The sequence below is a fragment of the Anguilla rostrata genome, chromosome 18 (genome assembly GCF_018555375.3).
Source record: "Anguilla rostrata isolate EN2019 chromosome 18, ASM1855537v3, whole genome shotgun sequence".
NCBI classification, from domain to species: domain Eukaryota; kingdom Metazoa; phylum Chordata; class Actinopteri; order Anguilliformes; family Anguillidae; genus Anguilla; species Anguilla rostrata.
The window spans coordinates 1,145,830-1,160,952 of NC_057950.1; the positions used below are offsets into that span (position 1 = coordinate 1,145,830).

Sequence of the window (15,123 nt, forward strand, 5' to 3'; positions counted from 1 at the left end):
CGGTTCAGACACAGGTCAAACGTGTACGTTAAAATACTCTTTAACACTTCAGATGCCAAAACTGGGGGAAAAAAAAAAAGCACCAGTGGAACCTTGTAAGAAATTTTAACAAAACATGTTACTGCCAAAAAAAAGCACAACTATATGAAAACCAATTATGTCTTGAATATTAGTGAACATACATTTTTATTTAAAAATGACCAGTAGGAATCATCCTGGTGTCTACAAGCTGAATGTATAAAAAAATAAAAATAAAATTTACCCAGGTCTGACATCGCACACTGAATGTACAATGAAATCTACATTATTTCAGTTATTATGCAGCCAAATGCAATCCATGTTACTCTGCTGCTGGAGTAGCTGCAGTGCATTGTGGGTAGCCGAGCGGGCCAGTGAAACTGCACTAGGCGTTCACAGCTGCTAATGTTTTGTGCGACGGCCGTTCCCCTGGCACCGCTCTTGAACCCTGCACCCAGGCACTACTCTGCACAGCTTCAGTAATGGGTCACACTTGAGATACGGCTCAACAAATAATTTAAACCTATTTGGGATCAGCATGGACGTTTAGCAGAATAAACAGAGCCGATGAGCGGTCTGTGTACTCAGAAAAGGCTCTTCTGCAGCGACACCATTCCCTGAGCATGCTCAGTGCGGCACTGAGGCTTTCCACCGGAGGAATAAACAATAAAAACCAACAGCTGCAAATCATTCATCTAATTATTCCCAGCACAATTTCATACTCAAACGGAAGCTCGCTTCTCCTCATTACCAGAACAGAAAGGACCGTTTGCGAGGGTCTTTTTTACTCTGAGCAATCGGGCAACGCCGACTACCTTGCTTAAAACAAACTTTACTTTCTCATAACATCGGTAAGTTAAGGTCAATACAATTTCTGCTTGAAGGATATAATCAATAGACGTTAAATAAAATGTAAGACTGTTTCATTTGAGCGGAGACTACCTGTGTTCATGTCTTGCTTTGCCTGACAGTGGTTGGCCATCGAGGGGGTACAATAAAAAAATTTGATAACCCACATGTAGTTTCTTTTTTATATATCGTAAAATTTTATATGACACTCCACTTCCATGTTTGCTTTGTGTTTTATTTTGACATGCAGCAGAGCGAAGGGTTCACACACCAGCTGACAGCAGGACTAAACACTCATGGGGGCAGGAAATGTATGGCTTAACAATCGACGAGCCCTAGGGACTGCACTACCCACCTGCCACCATTTTAAAGCCCACACTGTCAACCCCAAACTGCCAACACGGGGAACGGTAAAGACCTTCAGATACGTTCTGTTTCTTCGCTCAACAAATGAAGAAACGCAATAGCATAATCTACACAGGGTGGGTTAAAAAATGAACTCTGTATAACTATACATAACTCCATATACCTCTATATAAAAAGTGTGTATTCATAACTCATACGGTGGTTCCTCGTGACGTTTGGCTGTAGGAGTGCCCTACGGTGGCAGGAGTCCAAAGAGTCTCCTAAAGTTTAATGAAGACCCCTGAAGAAAAGATCAAAGCTTAACGAGATCCAGCCGCTCCTTCCTCCTCTTGAACTCAGAGAGGAGGCGCAGGAGGAGGCCTCCCCAGCAGGACCTCCTCGCTCCTCCTGAGCGTCTCATGTCCCTGCTCAAAGGAGGCTGTGCCAGTTCAAGAGGCTCCCTCCTCAAATCAGACGGGGTACGAGAGAGCTGAGCAGCAGGGGGAAGAGGGGGAATAAGAAACGAGCGAAACGCGTCCTGTTCTGGCCCCCTCACCTCGGCGCTTCCTCACAGCCCTAACCCTAACCCTCACCTCGGCGCTTCCTCACAACCCTAACCCTAACCCTCACCCTAACCCTAACCCTAACCCTCACCCCCTCACCCTAACCCTAACCCTAACCCCCTCACCCTCACCCTCACCTCGGCGCTTCCTCACAGCGCGTTTCATCAGCGGCAGCGGTTTAATTACACCCCCGTTTCCCCCGCTGCCCCGCCGCCCCAAGGATTATCTCCGGACTGCAATCTTCGTCTCGTTAGAGCGGTAAAAGGAGCGGTGAGTCGCCCGCGCGGGACGCGCCGGATCGAACCCAAGCTTCGGGCAACCTTACCGCCGAGCCCCTCCTCCTAAAACAGGGAGCGGCCGGCGGAGAGGCGGGCGCCTGGGCTGTGCCAGCTGGCTGCGCGGCTGACAGCTGCGGAGCGGCAGATGAACGAGCGGCGCGGAGGAAGCTCGTCTGCGCTAATGGAGAGGGACGGGACATCTGCGGATGACAAAGGGTACCTGGCCTGCACACTCACGGGGGGAAGAACTATTTGACAAATGGACTGCGCACTTTCGAGCGGTTAACAGGGGCAGAGATTTAAAGACAAACGTCGGCGTGACAACAACACGCCGACACAACTTTAATTTGGTACAACAAATTAAGCGCTCCCCCGCTGGGCGAAACCCTCGCTCTCCAAACCGCAGGGCTCATAAAGGATGTTCCACAAAGTCTGATATTTAGGCGCCAGGTGATTGGATAACACAGGCCCTGTCCAGGCATTTGGCTGCAGGGAAGAACACAGGACAGAAATAAGGCTGAGTGGGCGGGATCTGTTTAGCATTCCACACGCCACTCGTCATGTGACATTCTGGAAGGTCCTGACACAGGTGGAGATGCCAGCATAGGTAATGATATCAATTATTACCCGCTACTTAAATTGAGTGAAATTACTGAAATGTGCACTCTATGTGTGTGTCTCTCTCTCTCACTCACTCACACACACGCACACGCACACACACACACGCACACACGGAAACTAGTTTAGAGTAAGTGCACTTTAAAGTTAGCTTTCAGAACTAAATAAACTAAATACAGGAAGGTTTTACTGTCAAATTGACAGAGTGCATCCATACGGGGTTTTTACTGCTCCCAGTACGTCTCATCGGAAGCGTGAGAGGGGCCTCCGGCACCCAATGGGGGACATTTCGTTCTCCGTGCCGATATTACAGAGATACAGGGAGAACGTGGTGTTCAGAGCCCAGCAGAGGAGAAATAGCCACAATCACTGCAAACTGCAGGGCTGCTCTGTAACTACACAGAGTAACTACACCCCCCCCCCCCAAAGACAGGATTAACGTAAAAAACAGGAATGGTGAGAGGTGACTCCATATTGTCAGCAAGGGGGGGGTGGGGGCCTAAAACCCTGGGTAGTCTGTTAACTTCATTTCCTGTGGAGCACATGCTGTATGACATCATGGAGAGGAAGGTGGGGGGGTGGGGCTGAGGCAAAGGTGGGGAGGTTACACCGCATGCAAACAAACCATCACTGTGAAAGCAGAGAGAGAGAGAGGGATGGGAGAGAGGGAGATGGAGCAGGTAAGAGAGAGAGAGAGAAAGAGAGAGAACAGGAAAGAGAGTGAGAGACAGAAAGATGGGAGAGGGGAAAGAGGGAGAGGGACAGAAGAGAGAGAGAGGAAAGGAAGCAGGAGGCCTTATGCATCCTGAAACACTACAACCCTCACTCAGCAGAGAGCTCCATTTCAAACTGCAGCTGAGGACAGAGCATGCGCTTGCAGGGTGTGTGTGTGGGGGGGGCGGGGTGAGGTGGGGAAGCAGAAGGCACTATGACCCTCCAGGCTTGTTGAAACACTCCGATTCTCACTCAGCACCTGAGGGCCCAATCTGAGGCAGTCTAACGCAGTAATGGAGGGCAGAGGCACAGTCTCCACACAGAGAGAGAGAGAAACAGGCATCTAGAGGAGGACACCCGCACGACGTGCTCCAGGTCACCATAGAGACGGCGGACAGTGCCGGAGGTGACCGTACGGCCGGGACCGGAACGTGGAGGCGTGGTGAGGGCCCTCTGGCAGCGTTCCGCCCGCCCCCCGCCCCCCGGCTCCGGCTCAAGGTCGCGTCCCTCCCGCACTCTAGCCTCCATCGCAGGGTCTCCGTCTGATTGGACTGCTGATTGCAGAGGCAGTTTAACTCGTCATGCCAACACAAGTGTGCTCCTACTCATAAAGACCCTGATTGGTAACGGGCACGACCGCGACCATCGGGCCTGGAAGGGGGACGCAGGACAAACGTCTCACTGCTCACAACATGATGTAAAACACACACCTAAGACGTTAACCCATTGAAGAGAAGCTGTTTTTGGAATGCTTTTCTTTTTTGTCTCTTCAGAATTTTAAGTCAGTGTTCTAGAACTCCACTTTCTGTCACCAGCAGTGATTGTGACATCAGCATCAGAATGTTCAGTTAAGAAAATTCTATTCGCACAATTGTGAACTCACGCCTTAAAGGGCTAAGAGATGTCTCCAAAACATCCGTGGCTTTTTTCTTGGCTCCATCTGAACCGGAAGGAAGCAGAAATGGAGAGGCATACTGAGGAAGTCTCCACCTCCAGTGGGGGTTGGGTGGGGGGGGGGGGGGGGGGGGGGGAGGCGGGGCATTGCCCAGTGGACACAAATCTAGCTGCCACCCAAGTGGCTTGCTCTACGTCCAAGAGAAATACAATAAATCCAGTGATTGCAAAGTGATCCAGCATCGGATTTGCAATAAACCCAAATGCCAAGAATGGCCAACCTTATTCCCCTCATGCCCATTTTCATCCAAGACAGTACAAACTGTTCCTGTGTGCGGTAGATGGCTTCTATGTCATCGTTTCCCACAATCCCGCTGTTCAAGGAGTGCTTACTGGATCCATGATTTACCTAAGCCTGCATAATTTATATAGAATCCAAATGGGAGTATAAATACTTTTCAGTGTTACTTTACCACCCCACGGCTAAATACCTCTACAGGTACACCGATTATAGCTTACGGCCGGTGTTAAATTACTCGCACGGAATCTGATTAGCCGCTCACCCACACAATGAAAAAGCAATAAAACATGGCATCAATTCCGCACTTCTGAGAGCAGCACCAAAGCCAGCACTGTCAATAGCTCCGTGGAGACAAAACTGGCGAAACAAACTGTTCCTTTATGCGACAGGGAGGCTATTTTATTTCTAGAATCGATTGTGCAAAAAAAATAAATCAAAATAACAGCCTTGATTATTGATGTCGTGTCCAGGATTACTTTCCCTGATGTGTTTCTGCTCTTTACCACATTGTGAAACGGGCCTGTTGATATTAGTATATGATCATTCATAAGGGTAAAAACCTTTTTGATAAGAAACTCCCCTCTACCAATCAATCTGTCACCTTTCCGATACCTCTAATCTTCTTTAGATTAAGAACTGTCTGAAAATATTTAGCAGATGAATCAGAACATTAAAAAAAACCATCAGTATAAACTGGAAATCAGTTCAGAACTGTTCAGAAGTTCTGAACATAAGAATCAAACCTTTGATGAAAAAAAGTAGCCAACCCTGCCGTACGGTACAGCCTGATACGGGACATTTCGGAGGTGAAAATGGCCGTCTGAATTCGTGATGGGCTGAGGAGAGTTCTGTCCCTCGCGGCACTGGCGGTAGAATTGTTGGCGTCTTGGCGAAGGAAAAGCGATGTGCCGCATAAATACGGCACAGTCCGCGCCCCTCCGCGGGACCGTTCCTCTCGCTTGGACTCGAAGCGTCAATTAGCCAAAGCCGCGCACGGGAGAGGGTAACGACAGCTCCCGCCCCAGCGCCTCTTCACTTATTAATGCGCAATCGGGAAAAAGCCCCGCGATGTCTCACACACACACACACGCATCCGGTGTTTAAATATACAGCCATTACGCCACTGGCTTTGCACATATAAACACATAAAGCTGTCCGCGGAAATTCACGGCGCACTCACGCCACCCGCTCAGCGAACGCGTGGGACATAAATTACGCACTCAGCAGCTCGCTGGGCTCCTGGTCCTGAGGCCGGGGGCTTCGGAGACTGCGCTAACACAGCTCTCCCATGTTTATGTCCTTCAGTAGCTGCAATACCATAGATTCAACACACGCACTAGATACTCCGCTCCTGCGGTCCCGCTGCCCTCTCTGTTTAAGAATTTCTGGAGGTTCCAGTTGGAAACAGGAGTTTCTGGTGCTACATTAAAGGCCCCCGCTTATTTCTTTCAAGTTTTATTAAATGCTTGGCCGCTTGGGTTTTCAAAGGTGTCCCAATTAAGCTGGTGAAATATGCCACCTGTAAAACAAGACATTTTGCTAGATTTACTCCCAGAAAACATAACCACACAAAACAAGCAGGTTAGATGTGGTTCCAGATCTGACTGGACAGGGCTGGACAGGATTCTGATCAAATCAGCCAATCATCTTTGATCTTCTATTTGCACAAACACGCCCTGCAACATGTACTTCCTGTTCGGAGGGGCAGATAACTTTTGGACGCCATGTTCGTTTTTAGAGCAAAAGTGGTGTGGGTGGGAGATGGGAAGGGTGCTCCTGTCATTCCCGGTCAATAAACCAATCAAGACAGAGATGAAAAAATAAAATAAAATACACCACCCACCCAAAAACAGCCGGTTCAGCTTGAAGGGACAGGATGGGTGGTTTTTTTTGTGTTTGCAATTTTTTTCCTTTTAAAAACTTTAATAAGTTTAGTAGACCTTGAGGAATAATAAAAACAGCTGAAAACATAATTGGGGACGTTTAACGCACAGAACAGCAATTTTCTGATTTTCTAAAAGTGCGGAACGTCGGCAAGTTTTCCTCTCAGCGGCTGGGGGGGGCGAAGCTTTTGTGCTATGGCAACGGTGAGTGCTCGCGCGTGGGGGACAGTCGAATACCCGGGGACACTAACACCCCTGTGGCCGGGCCTGCCCGGGTGAGTTCACCCCCCAGCTGGGACTCTAAGATGGGTTAAGCTGCGTTTTTTCCCCACACTTCTACCTGGTCAGAGCTGGTGTGTGGCTGGTCAGAGCTGGTCCGTGGCCGGTCAGAGCTGGTAGAGTAACCTGGTGGTTAAATGGGTGAACTAGCTGGTCAGCTGGTGGTTAAATGGGAGGACTAGCTGGTCAGCTGGTGGTTAAGTGGGAGGACTAGCTGGTCAGCTGGTGGTTAAGTGGGAGGACTAGCTGGTCAGCTGGTGGTTAAGTGGGAGGACTAGCTGGTCAGCTGGTGGTTAAGTGGGAGGACTAGCTGGTCAGCTGGTGGTTAAGTGGGAGGACTAGTTGACTAAGTCGGCTGGTCAGCTGGTGAACAGCTGGTTGATCTGAAAGTGCTGAAGGGACACCCTAAACCAGCTTGACCAGCTTAGGCTGGTTTAAACTGGAATTTACAGCAGGGATGACAGAACCAGGAGGGGGCGACCTGCACAACTGTCCGGTCGTGGCCGTACACGCCCCCTGCCTCTGGTGATGTCACAGCGCTGAGGTCCTGAGGGCACTGGGACCGTCTCTCCGTCATGTTGTTTTTCGATTGGACCTGGTTTATGTTCCTCCGCCATGACAACACCTGTGACGGAGTGACCTCACGGGGGCGTGGAATTAACCCCGTACCCGCCGGAACGCTCTGAACTCACAGAGCGCTGTGATTGGGTCTGATCTGGACTCGCAGAGCGCTGTGATTGGGTCTGATCTGGACTCGCAGAGCGCTGTGATTGGGTCTGATCTGGACTCGCAGAGCGCTGTGATTGGGTCTGATCTGCACTCACGGAGCGCTGTGATTGGGTCTGATCTGGACTCACGGAGCGCTGTGATTGGGTCTGATCTGGACTCACAGAGCGCTGTGATTGGGTCTGATCTGGACTCGCAGAGCGCTGTGATTGGGTCTGATCTGGATGGGGGGGGTTCTGGGAGGCTGGCCATCTAAAATCCGACTCACTGCCTTTTTCATCCGGACATTACAGCAGCCAGGCCCACGAAAGAGCCGTCCTCAGTCTCATCACAGTTACAGGTTAATTATGAAGCTAATCGGCTGCGCTCGGCCCGGCCGCGGTACCGCGCGGTTTGAGGAATGGCGCGCGAGCGTCCCGCGGCGGTGACGTGACTCGCTTTCCCGCTGCGGGATGCTGGGCCGCGTGCCGCCGAACCTGGGAGGGTCTCCTCATAAATAAATCAAAATGTTTTTACTGTGCACATCGACCCCGGAGAAAATGTGAAACAGCTCACAGCCGAACAGGGAGCCTGAGCGGGGAGGCGGCGGGCAGCGGGCGGCAGGCTAACGGCGCTTCGTACGGCGGCCCAGCCGCGCGGCTGATCAGCCACCCCCCCTCCCCCCACCACACTCTGAGGTTCCGCCGTCTCTGTGCGCCGAGGGTAACGGCACCGACGCGCGGGACGCTAAACCGGGCGCTATTAATAGCGAGTTTGACTCAAAGCGCTTTCAGCCGCGCGTGAAAGCGGCAGGGAGGAGTTTTATCGTGACACTCGTGACGGAATGAAAGACGTATGTGCACACTGACCCAGGGGACGCCGTCCCCAGCCACCGCCGCAAACGCCACTGATAAAGAAACATAAACAGGCTGGTTCTGTTTGTGCCCGGCTCAGACCTGTCTAACGCATATTCACATGCATCGTAATGAATCCTGCTGTGAATCTTAGGCTGCTGCACCCCCTACTGGTAGTAGGTAGCACTACATCATTATTGCCTGGACTGGGTTTGGACAAGCTGGTTATTTTCAGCAGCGTGTGTGAAGCGGATTGCTGGGGTGTGTGTGTGTTTGTGTGTGTGCACAAGTGTGCGCGCGTGTGCCTGTGTGTGTGTGTGTGTACAGGGTCTCACCTCCACATCCCGGTGAAGCTGTACATGATGCTGACACAGCGGGGGAGTCGGGGGGGGCTCAGCCCATCCAGCCGAGCCAGCAGGGACGGCAGCCCGAACAGCACCAGGTACTTCACATAGAAGAACTGCACCAGAGCCAGGGCCAGCCCACCTGCCAAACATACACAGAGACCAGAGACCCTCAGAATGCTACCAAACACACAGATCAGAGTCCCTGAGACACTCAATTCTACCACACACAGCCTGACCAGAGACCCTAGATACTCAACCCTACCTCACACAGCCTGACCAGAGACCCTGAGATACTCAATCCTACCAAACACACAGTCTGACCAGAGACCCTGAGATACTCAATCCTACCACATAGGTATTGCATCTTTCAGGTATTGAAGCAGGTATAGCGTCTTTCCCTACACTATGATGCTGAACCCCACCAGACGGGGAGATCCTGTGGTCCTAAAACCCACCATCTTGAAAAATTCATGGCAGCACTAAAAAGGATCTTGGTAATGTGATGTATGGTGTGCAAAATCTCTTTTATTTATGACACACACCACTGTGCCCCTTTCAGAGTGTGTTTGCGTCACGCTGCATGGTAGCCTGTAATGGTCGTAGCACCACAGTATCTTTAAAGGCACAATCTTTAAATCATTAATTCAGCAGCAGACGCTCTTACCCAGACTGCCTGATACAGCTTTCATTTCTAACATTCCTTTTTTTTTTTTTTTAAAACATACTCTGCACTTACACAACTGAACTTTTGGCCCATACATCAATCCTGGGTACAGCAGTAGTGCCGCACCTGGGAATCAAACCTGCAACTCCCGGTTACAAGTTCAAATCCCAAGCCACTACTCTACAACACTGACAAATACAAAATCATCTTGTTCTTGGATGATCTCCAAACATCCAATCACATGAGATCGTAGTGGTTCTCAGGAGGTATTTATTTGCAGTTAGCTGGCTGATGCCCTTGGTTTTAGATGTAAAACACACAGGAGACAATTCTGGCTCTTAACCCTGACTAAACTGCAGTTATAGCCACTAAACAACCTCCAAACACAGACATTATATGAAGGGTACAATAGAGTACAGTCATCAGAAAGCCCTGCCAATTTAAATGCTCCCCCAAGCCAAGAAAATAAATCACTGTTCAAAGATTATATGGCCAACTCAAATAAATGCATACACAGTATAGCAGTACAGGTACAGCCAGCGGCCTGACTGTAATGTGTCTTTCTATGGTATGGTTTCTGAAACTAAGAGAATGTGGACTTGGCAGGTAGTGGGATGAGAACCTGGAAACGACAAAGACTCCTGTGTAATGTGCAGTTGCTGGGACAGCGCAGCAGAAATACCGATGTGCCAGCGCAGTCACAGGGACACTGTGCAGCAGGAGCAGCGGCCTTCGGCATGAAGCATTTGGCAGAGGCCTCTGGCCCATGGCGCTGAGATGAGGGGATTCCCTGGTGTTCTGGCCAAACCTGCCATCTGGTCGGCTCAGATACGGCCCCCTAAATGAACCCCAGTACGATTGGCTTACGCGCTCCCCTCCTATCCTCCTCAGCTTGAGTGTCACAAGCCATTGGTGCAAAATGGCTGCAATGGACCAATCAGGGAGCAGCTTAAGTCAATCACCGCCTCCATAACCACAAAGAACTGAGATCATGAGAAACTGCGATGCCAACCAAATACATACTACTACTACTTATTAAATAATATTACTATTATTAATAACAATGCGTTAAACATCAAGTGCAAATAAATGCAATTCAGATAATCTCCTGCTGCCCCATGATAGCCTACAAAGCCTTTGGATCCCAAGAAAAGTCATTTTCCAAAACTGTAAAGATTCAGTGCACAACGCTTCAGATGGTTTACATGCGATGTTGGTCCCCAAGCCTGGTATTAGCATCAGGTGTTGTTAGCCTCTTTAGGGACTTTAATTAGGGGTTTTTCCTCGCCTAACTGATTACTCTAACTGATAAACCCTTAACACCCGGTCATACCTTCACACCGCAGGGTTGTAGTTCAACATTCTCATTTGGGGGGAAAAAAACATGGAAATTTGGATTTGAGAGTGAAGAATCTGATAGACAGGGAAAAAAAGCATTTGTGCAATTCACCCGCTTGCTCTTTCCGAGTGGCCATCTAAATGTAAATTAAATGTTCTGCAGTCTGGGCTTTTCCTGGCGCTGGTATGGCGGTCCGTGGTCCGTCTGTGGCGGTCCGTGGCGGTCTGTGTCGGTCCGTGGCGGTCCGTGTCGGGGGGGAAATCCCCCGAGGGGAGGGCTGGCTCCAGAACCGCACGGGATCGCCCTCGGGAACTTCAGCCCCGCCTCCCACCCCCCGCGCCCCACGCCCCGCCACCGCTCCCTGCGTCCCACCCCCCCGCCCTTCTGCTCCCTTGATTGGACAGGACCGATGTCCAATCAAGACCACCAAAGTCCAAACCCACGACTGCTGAGGATCACACTAACACAAGCCTGGTACCAACCATTCAGGAGCCCTTTAAGGTGCAAGATCACAAACATTATGTGATTAGAATATTCTTATCTGAACATTCTAATGCTGATGTAACAATCCCTACTGGTGACTGTAAGGAGTGGTGTTCTAGAACACTGTACTGTCTATGCGGCACCAGGACGTTATTAAAATGAGAATGGGTTCTTCACTGAGCTCTCTGGTTAAAGAAAGAGAAGAACACTTCACTCTTATCTAATTTTTAACAAGGCCTGAAAGTTATTTGGCAGGAGTGGCTAATGCAGTATTCAGCACCACACACCTCATTCAGAAGCACTGAGAGAGCCCTATTTTCAAAAAGCCTTCACGCGCAAGGCGCACCGTTGGCTGCTGTACACTACCGAGGACATGCTTCAGTAAAGTCCATGAATAACTCCACTGCCGTTATTCCAGAAACCCATTACAGACACACATGCTCCGCCGGTGAATTTTAAACATGGCGTCTGTACGCCAGGACCTCCTTCTCCAAGGCCACTGGCAGACGGCAGTCTCCTAAGTGAGAACGGTATTGGATCCTGGAGGTGTAGCGTGAGCGGGAACTTAATGCGCGCATTACCGGGCTTTGAATGGAAATCAGGGAGGCTTGGTCCCAGCGGTCCGACCCGCCCTCTCAAACACTCAGAAAGTGGAGACAACGTGACCGTCACAACGATCAGAAGATCTCAGAATTCTGAAAAATCGCACTTTTAACAACTTGGCTTTTATTACTTAATAATAACTGCAAATAAACAGCATTTGCATCACAGCTTCAGTGTCACAATCTGAAAACACTTTACACTGAAAAAATCAGCATTGCTACCTGTGCTGTACAGCCGTACAGAATGATTATACCTGCACACTGCATTAGCATTTATAATCAGGTCAGATTCACACACACAAACACAGTCACCGAGGGCCCAGGGCGTCTCAGGGCTAGGCTACACACTGACACACACACACACACACACACACACACACACACAGTCACCGAGGGCCCAGGGCATCTCAGGGCTAGGCTACACACTGACACACACACACACACACACTCACTCATCGAGGGCGCAGTGTGTTTCAGGGCTAGGCTACACACTGACACACACACACACAACACACACACACACACACTCACACACACACACACACACACTCACACTCACACTCACACTCACACTCACACACTCACCGAGGGCCCAGGGCGGGAGGAAGTGCAGGTAGGCCTCGTAGCCGGCGATGGCGTGTGTGTACATCAGGTGGATCATGAGCTCGGCCAGGCCCCACCAGGCACAGATACGGGCGGCGCTGACCAGCAGGGACGGGACGTCCAGCCTGGGAACGCTCCCACACGGACTCTGCATCTGCAAACAGGACGAACGGGACAGGAGCCTCTAAGATAAGATAAGATAGATAATATATACTTTCATTGAACCCCGTGGGGTAATTTGTCCTCTGCATTTGACCCATCCCAGTTACTTAGGAGCAGTGGGCAACCACAGTGCAGCGCCAGGGGACCAGCTCCAGCTCTGAGGCCAGTGCCTTGGTCAAGGGCACCTGCATGAGCGCACCTAACATGACCTGGACAGGACCCTCACAGTGGGGTGTGAACGGGACAGGACCCTCACAGTGAGACGCACATGGGAACATTTTTCCAAAGGATCACATGCGCTCCTATGTCAAAATGTTTAGGTGCACACTAATGCACCCTAATTAGCAGATGTGCTCCTAAGGTCTTTTTCCAGTCAGCACACACAAAGTTCCAGTTTTTTCGGTTGCACACACACAGGTAATCCCAACATACCCTTAATTTATACAATATTTGTTGTTGTTTTAGTGGTGTAGTAGTAGTACTAGTGCTATTAACCTAGATCTGAGACCTGCAAGTCACTGGCCCTTAATAAGAGTTAACAGAGACTCATTAAATGCTAATTAGCATCGACGGATTTAGGAACAGATTCATTTTATATTACATCTCAGACTGACTGTTTAAGCTTGCCTCATCCACGGCAACTGCCGTGCCATCTCAAACGAGTCAACACCTCACGCCTATGACACACACGCACGCCTATGACACATACGCACGCCTACACAGCGCAGCCTGGCACCGTACGCGTGCGGCAGTGTGTTCAGGGCAAAACCGATTAAACCTGGAAAGCCTGATAACTCAGGGAGGCTTACGTTTCAGCATTATTTAACCTTCAGGTGAATTATAATATTTTGCTGAAATGGAAACAGACCATTTGCAGGCACTCTCTCTCTGTCTTCCCCCCTCCCTTGTGTTATCATGGGAAAAAAGCACTATAAATAAGTTCCCGCACTGGGTAATGGGACCCTGTTCACAGCTAGCTCTCTCTCTCCTTCTCACCATCTCTCTCTGCGTCACACTCGATCTCTCTCAGTCTCACTCTCCAGCTCACTCACTCCTCCTCTCTTTCTCTTGCTCTCTCTCCCTCGGCCCACATCCTGAGGAAGACACTTCACAGCTTCTCCAAATTCACACCATCTCCTCTGCCTCGCTCTGTGTCTGTCTCCCCCCTGCCCTGCCCCCCTGCCCCCACCCCCCCACTGTCCCAGAGCCCAAGGCAGACACAGTACTTCAGTAAAAACTCAATAACTCTCCTCTTCCAGGAGATCTACAGCTTGTGTGGCTGAAATGTGCTGAAATATTAAATACAGAAATGCAGGAACATCACTGGCATTTATACGCACAAAGAGAAGATGCATATTTCTCCCGCCCCAAGGGCAGGGGCAGGACTGCAGGAGACGGCGGGGCAATAAATAATGCAATCGCTTTCTTCCGCAGCGCGCCCCTTTTCTCCCGAAATCCATAACAGCCGCAGCCCACACCACACCCTGCCCAAATGATCCGGCCTTTTCCACCGTATTATATTCCAGCACTTTCCACCAAACCATCCCTCGCTTCCTCTCTGGGCTCCAAGCAGAACACCTCTTAACCAGCAGCCCGTCAGGAGCCAGCAGGCCGGCAAAGAGTCCGCTTCTGGAGTTTTTCTGACGGGACAGTAGGTCAGATGATTCTGACGGGACAGTAGGTCAGATGATTCTGATGGGACAGCAGGTCAGATGATTCTGATGGGACAGCAGGTCAGATGATTCTGATGGGACAGCAGGTCAGATGATTCTGATGGGACAGCAGGTCAGATGATTCTGATGGGACAGCAGGTCAGATGATTCTGACGGGACAGTAGGTCAGATGATTCTGATGGGACAGCAGGTCAGATGATTCTGATGGGACAGCAGGTCAGATGATTCTGATGGGACAGCAGGTCAGATGATTCTGATGGGACAGCAGGTCAGATGATTCTGATGGGACAGCAGGTCAGATGATTCTGATGGGACAGTAGGTCAGATGATTCTGATGGGACAGCAGGTCAGATGATTCTGATGGGACAGTAGGTCAGATGATTCTGACGAGACAGCAGGTCAGATGATTCTGATGGGACAGTAGGTCAGATGATTCTGATGGGACAGTAGGTCAGATGATTCTGATGGGACAGCAGGTCAGATGATAGCTGCTTTGTCAGTGGCGGGGCGGAATCTTCAGAGCCCATTCCAGAGCTGTGAACGGGGCGGGTTACCTGAGCTAAACCCACAGCTCCTCCACCCCCACCCCCACTAAACTGTAATGGATGTGACGGAGTATAATAACACTCCCAGAAAAACTAGAAAAACTAATCTCCGGCACCTTGACATCCAAGACAATGCTATCTTTAAATACTCCTAAGTTTCAACAGGACTTTTCTTCAGCATCAGTCCCACAGGTTTGACGATTCAGCCTCAGTCTCCACAGGAATTCCCTGTAGCCTACCACGGATTCCCATCTGTCAGTGCCCTAGTCTCTAACAGAAATCTATCTGTCAGGCCTCAGATCTCTAAACAGGACATCCCTAATCTGTCAGCCATCAGCTCAACAACATTCTCTCTACTTTCAGGGGATAGTCTCTAAAAGTCCCTGGATCTAAGTCAGGGAGCT

The 15,123-nt window shown here is 50.1% G+C and overlaps 1 protein-coding gene across 5 annotated transcripts in view; it reads right to left on the reverse strand.

The window, feature by feature from the left end:
* The window catches only part of hhat (hedgehog acyltransferase), a 125,670-nt gene that overhangs the window by 70,494 nt on the left and 40,053 nt on the right, over positions 1-15,123 (reverse strand). For all 5 annotated transcript variants that reach the window (XM_064317809.1, XM_064317810.1, XM_064317811.1 and 2 more), the window contains exons 7-8: positions 12,322-12,493; positions 8,637-8,787 (exon numbers count right to left, since the gene is read on the reverse strand). In XM_064317809.1, coding sequence (XP_064173879.1) covers positions 8,637-8,787; positions 12,322-12,493 — 323 coding nt within the window. The remainder of the gene's footprint in view (positions 1-8,636; positions 8,788-12,321; positions 12,494-15,123) is intronic.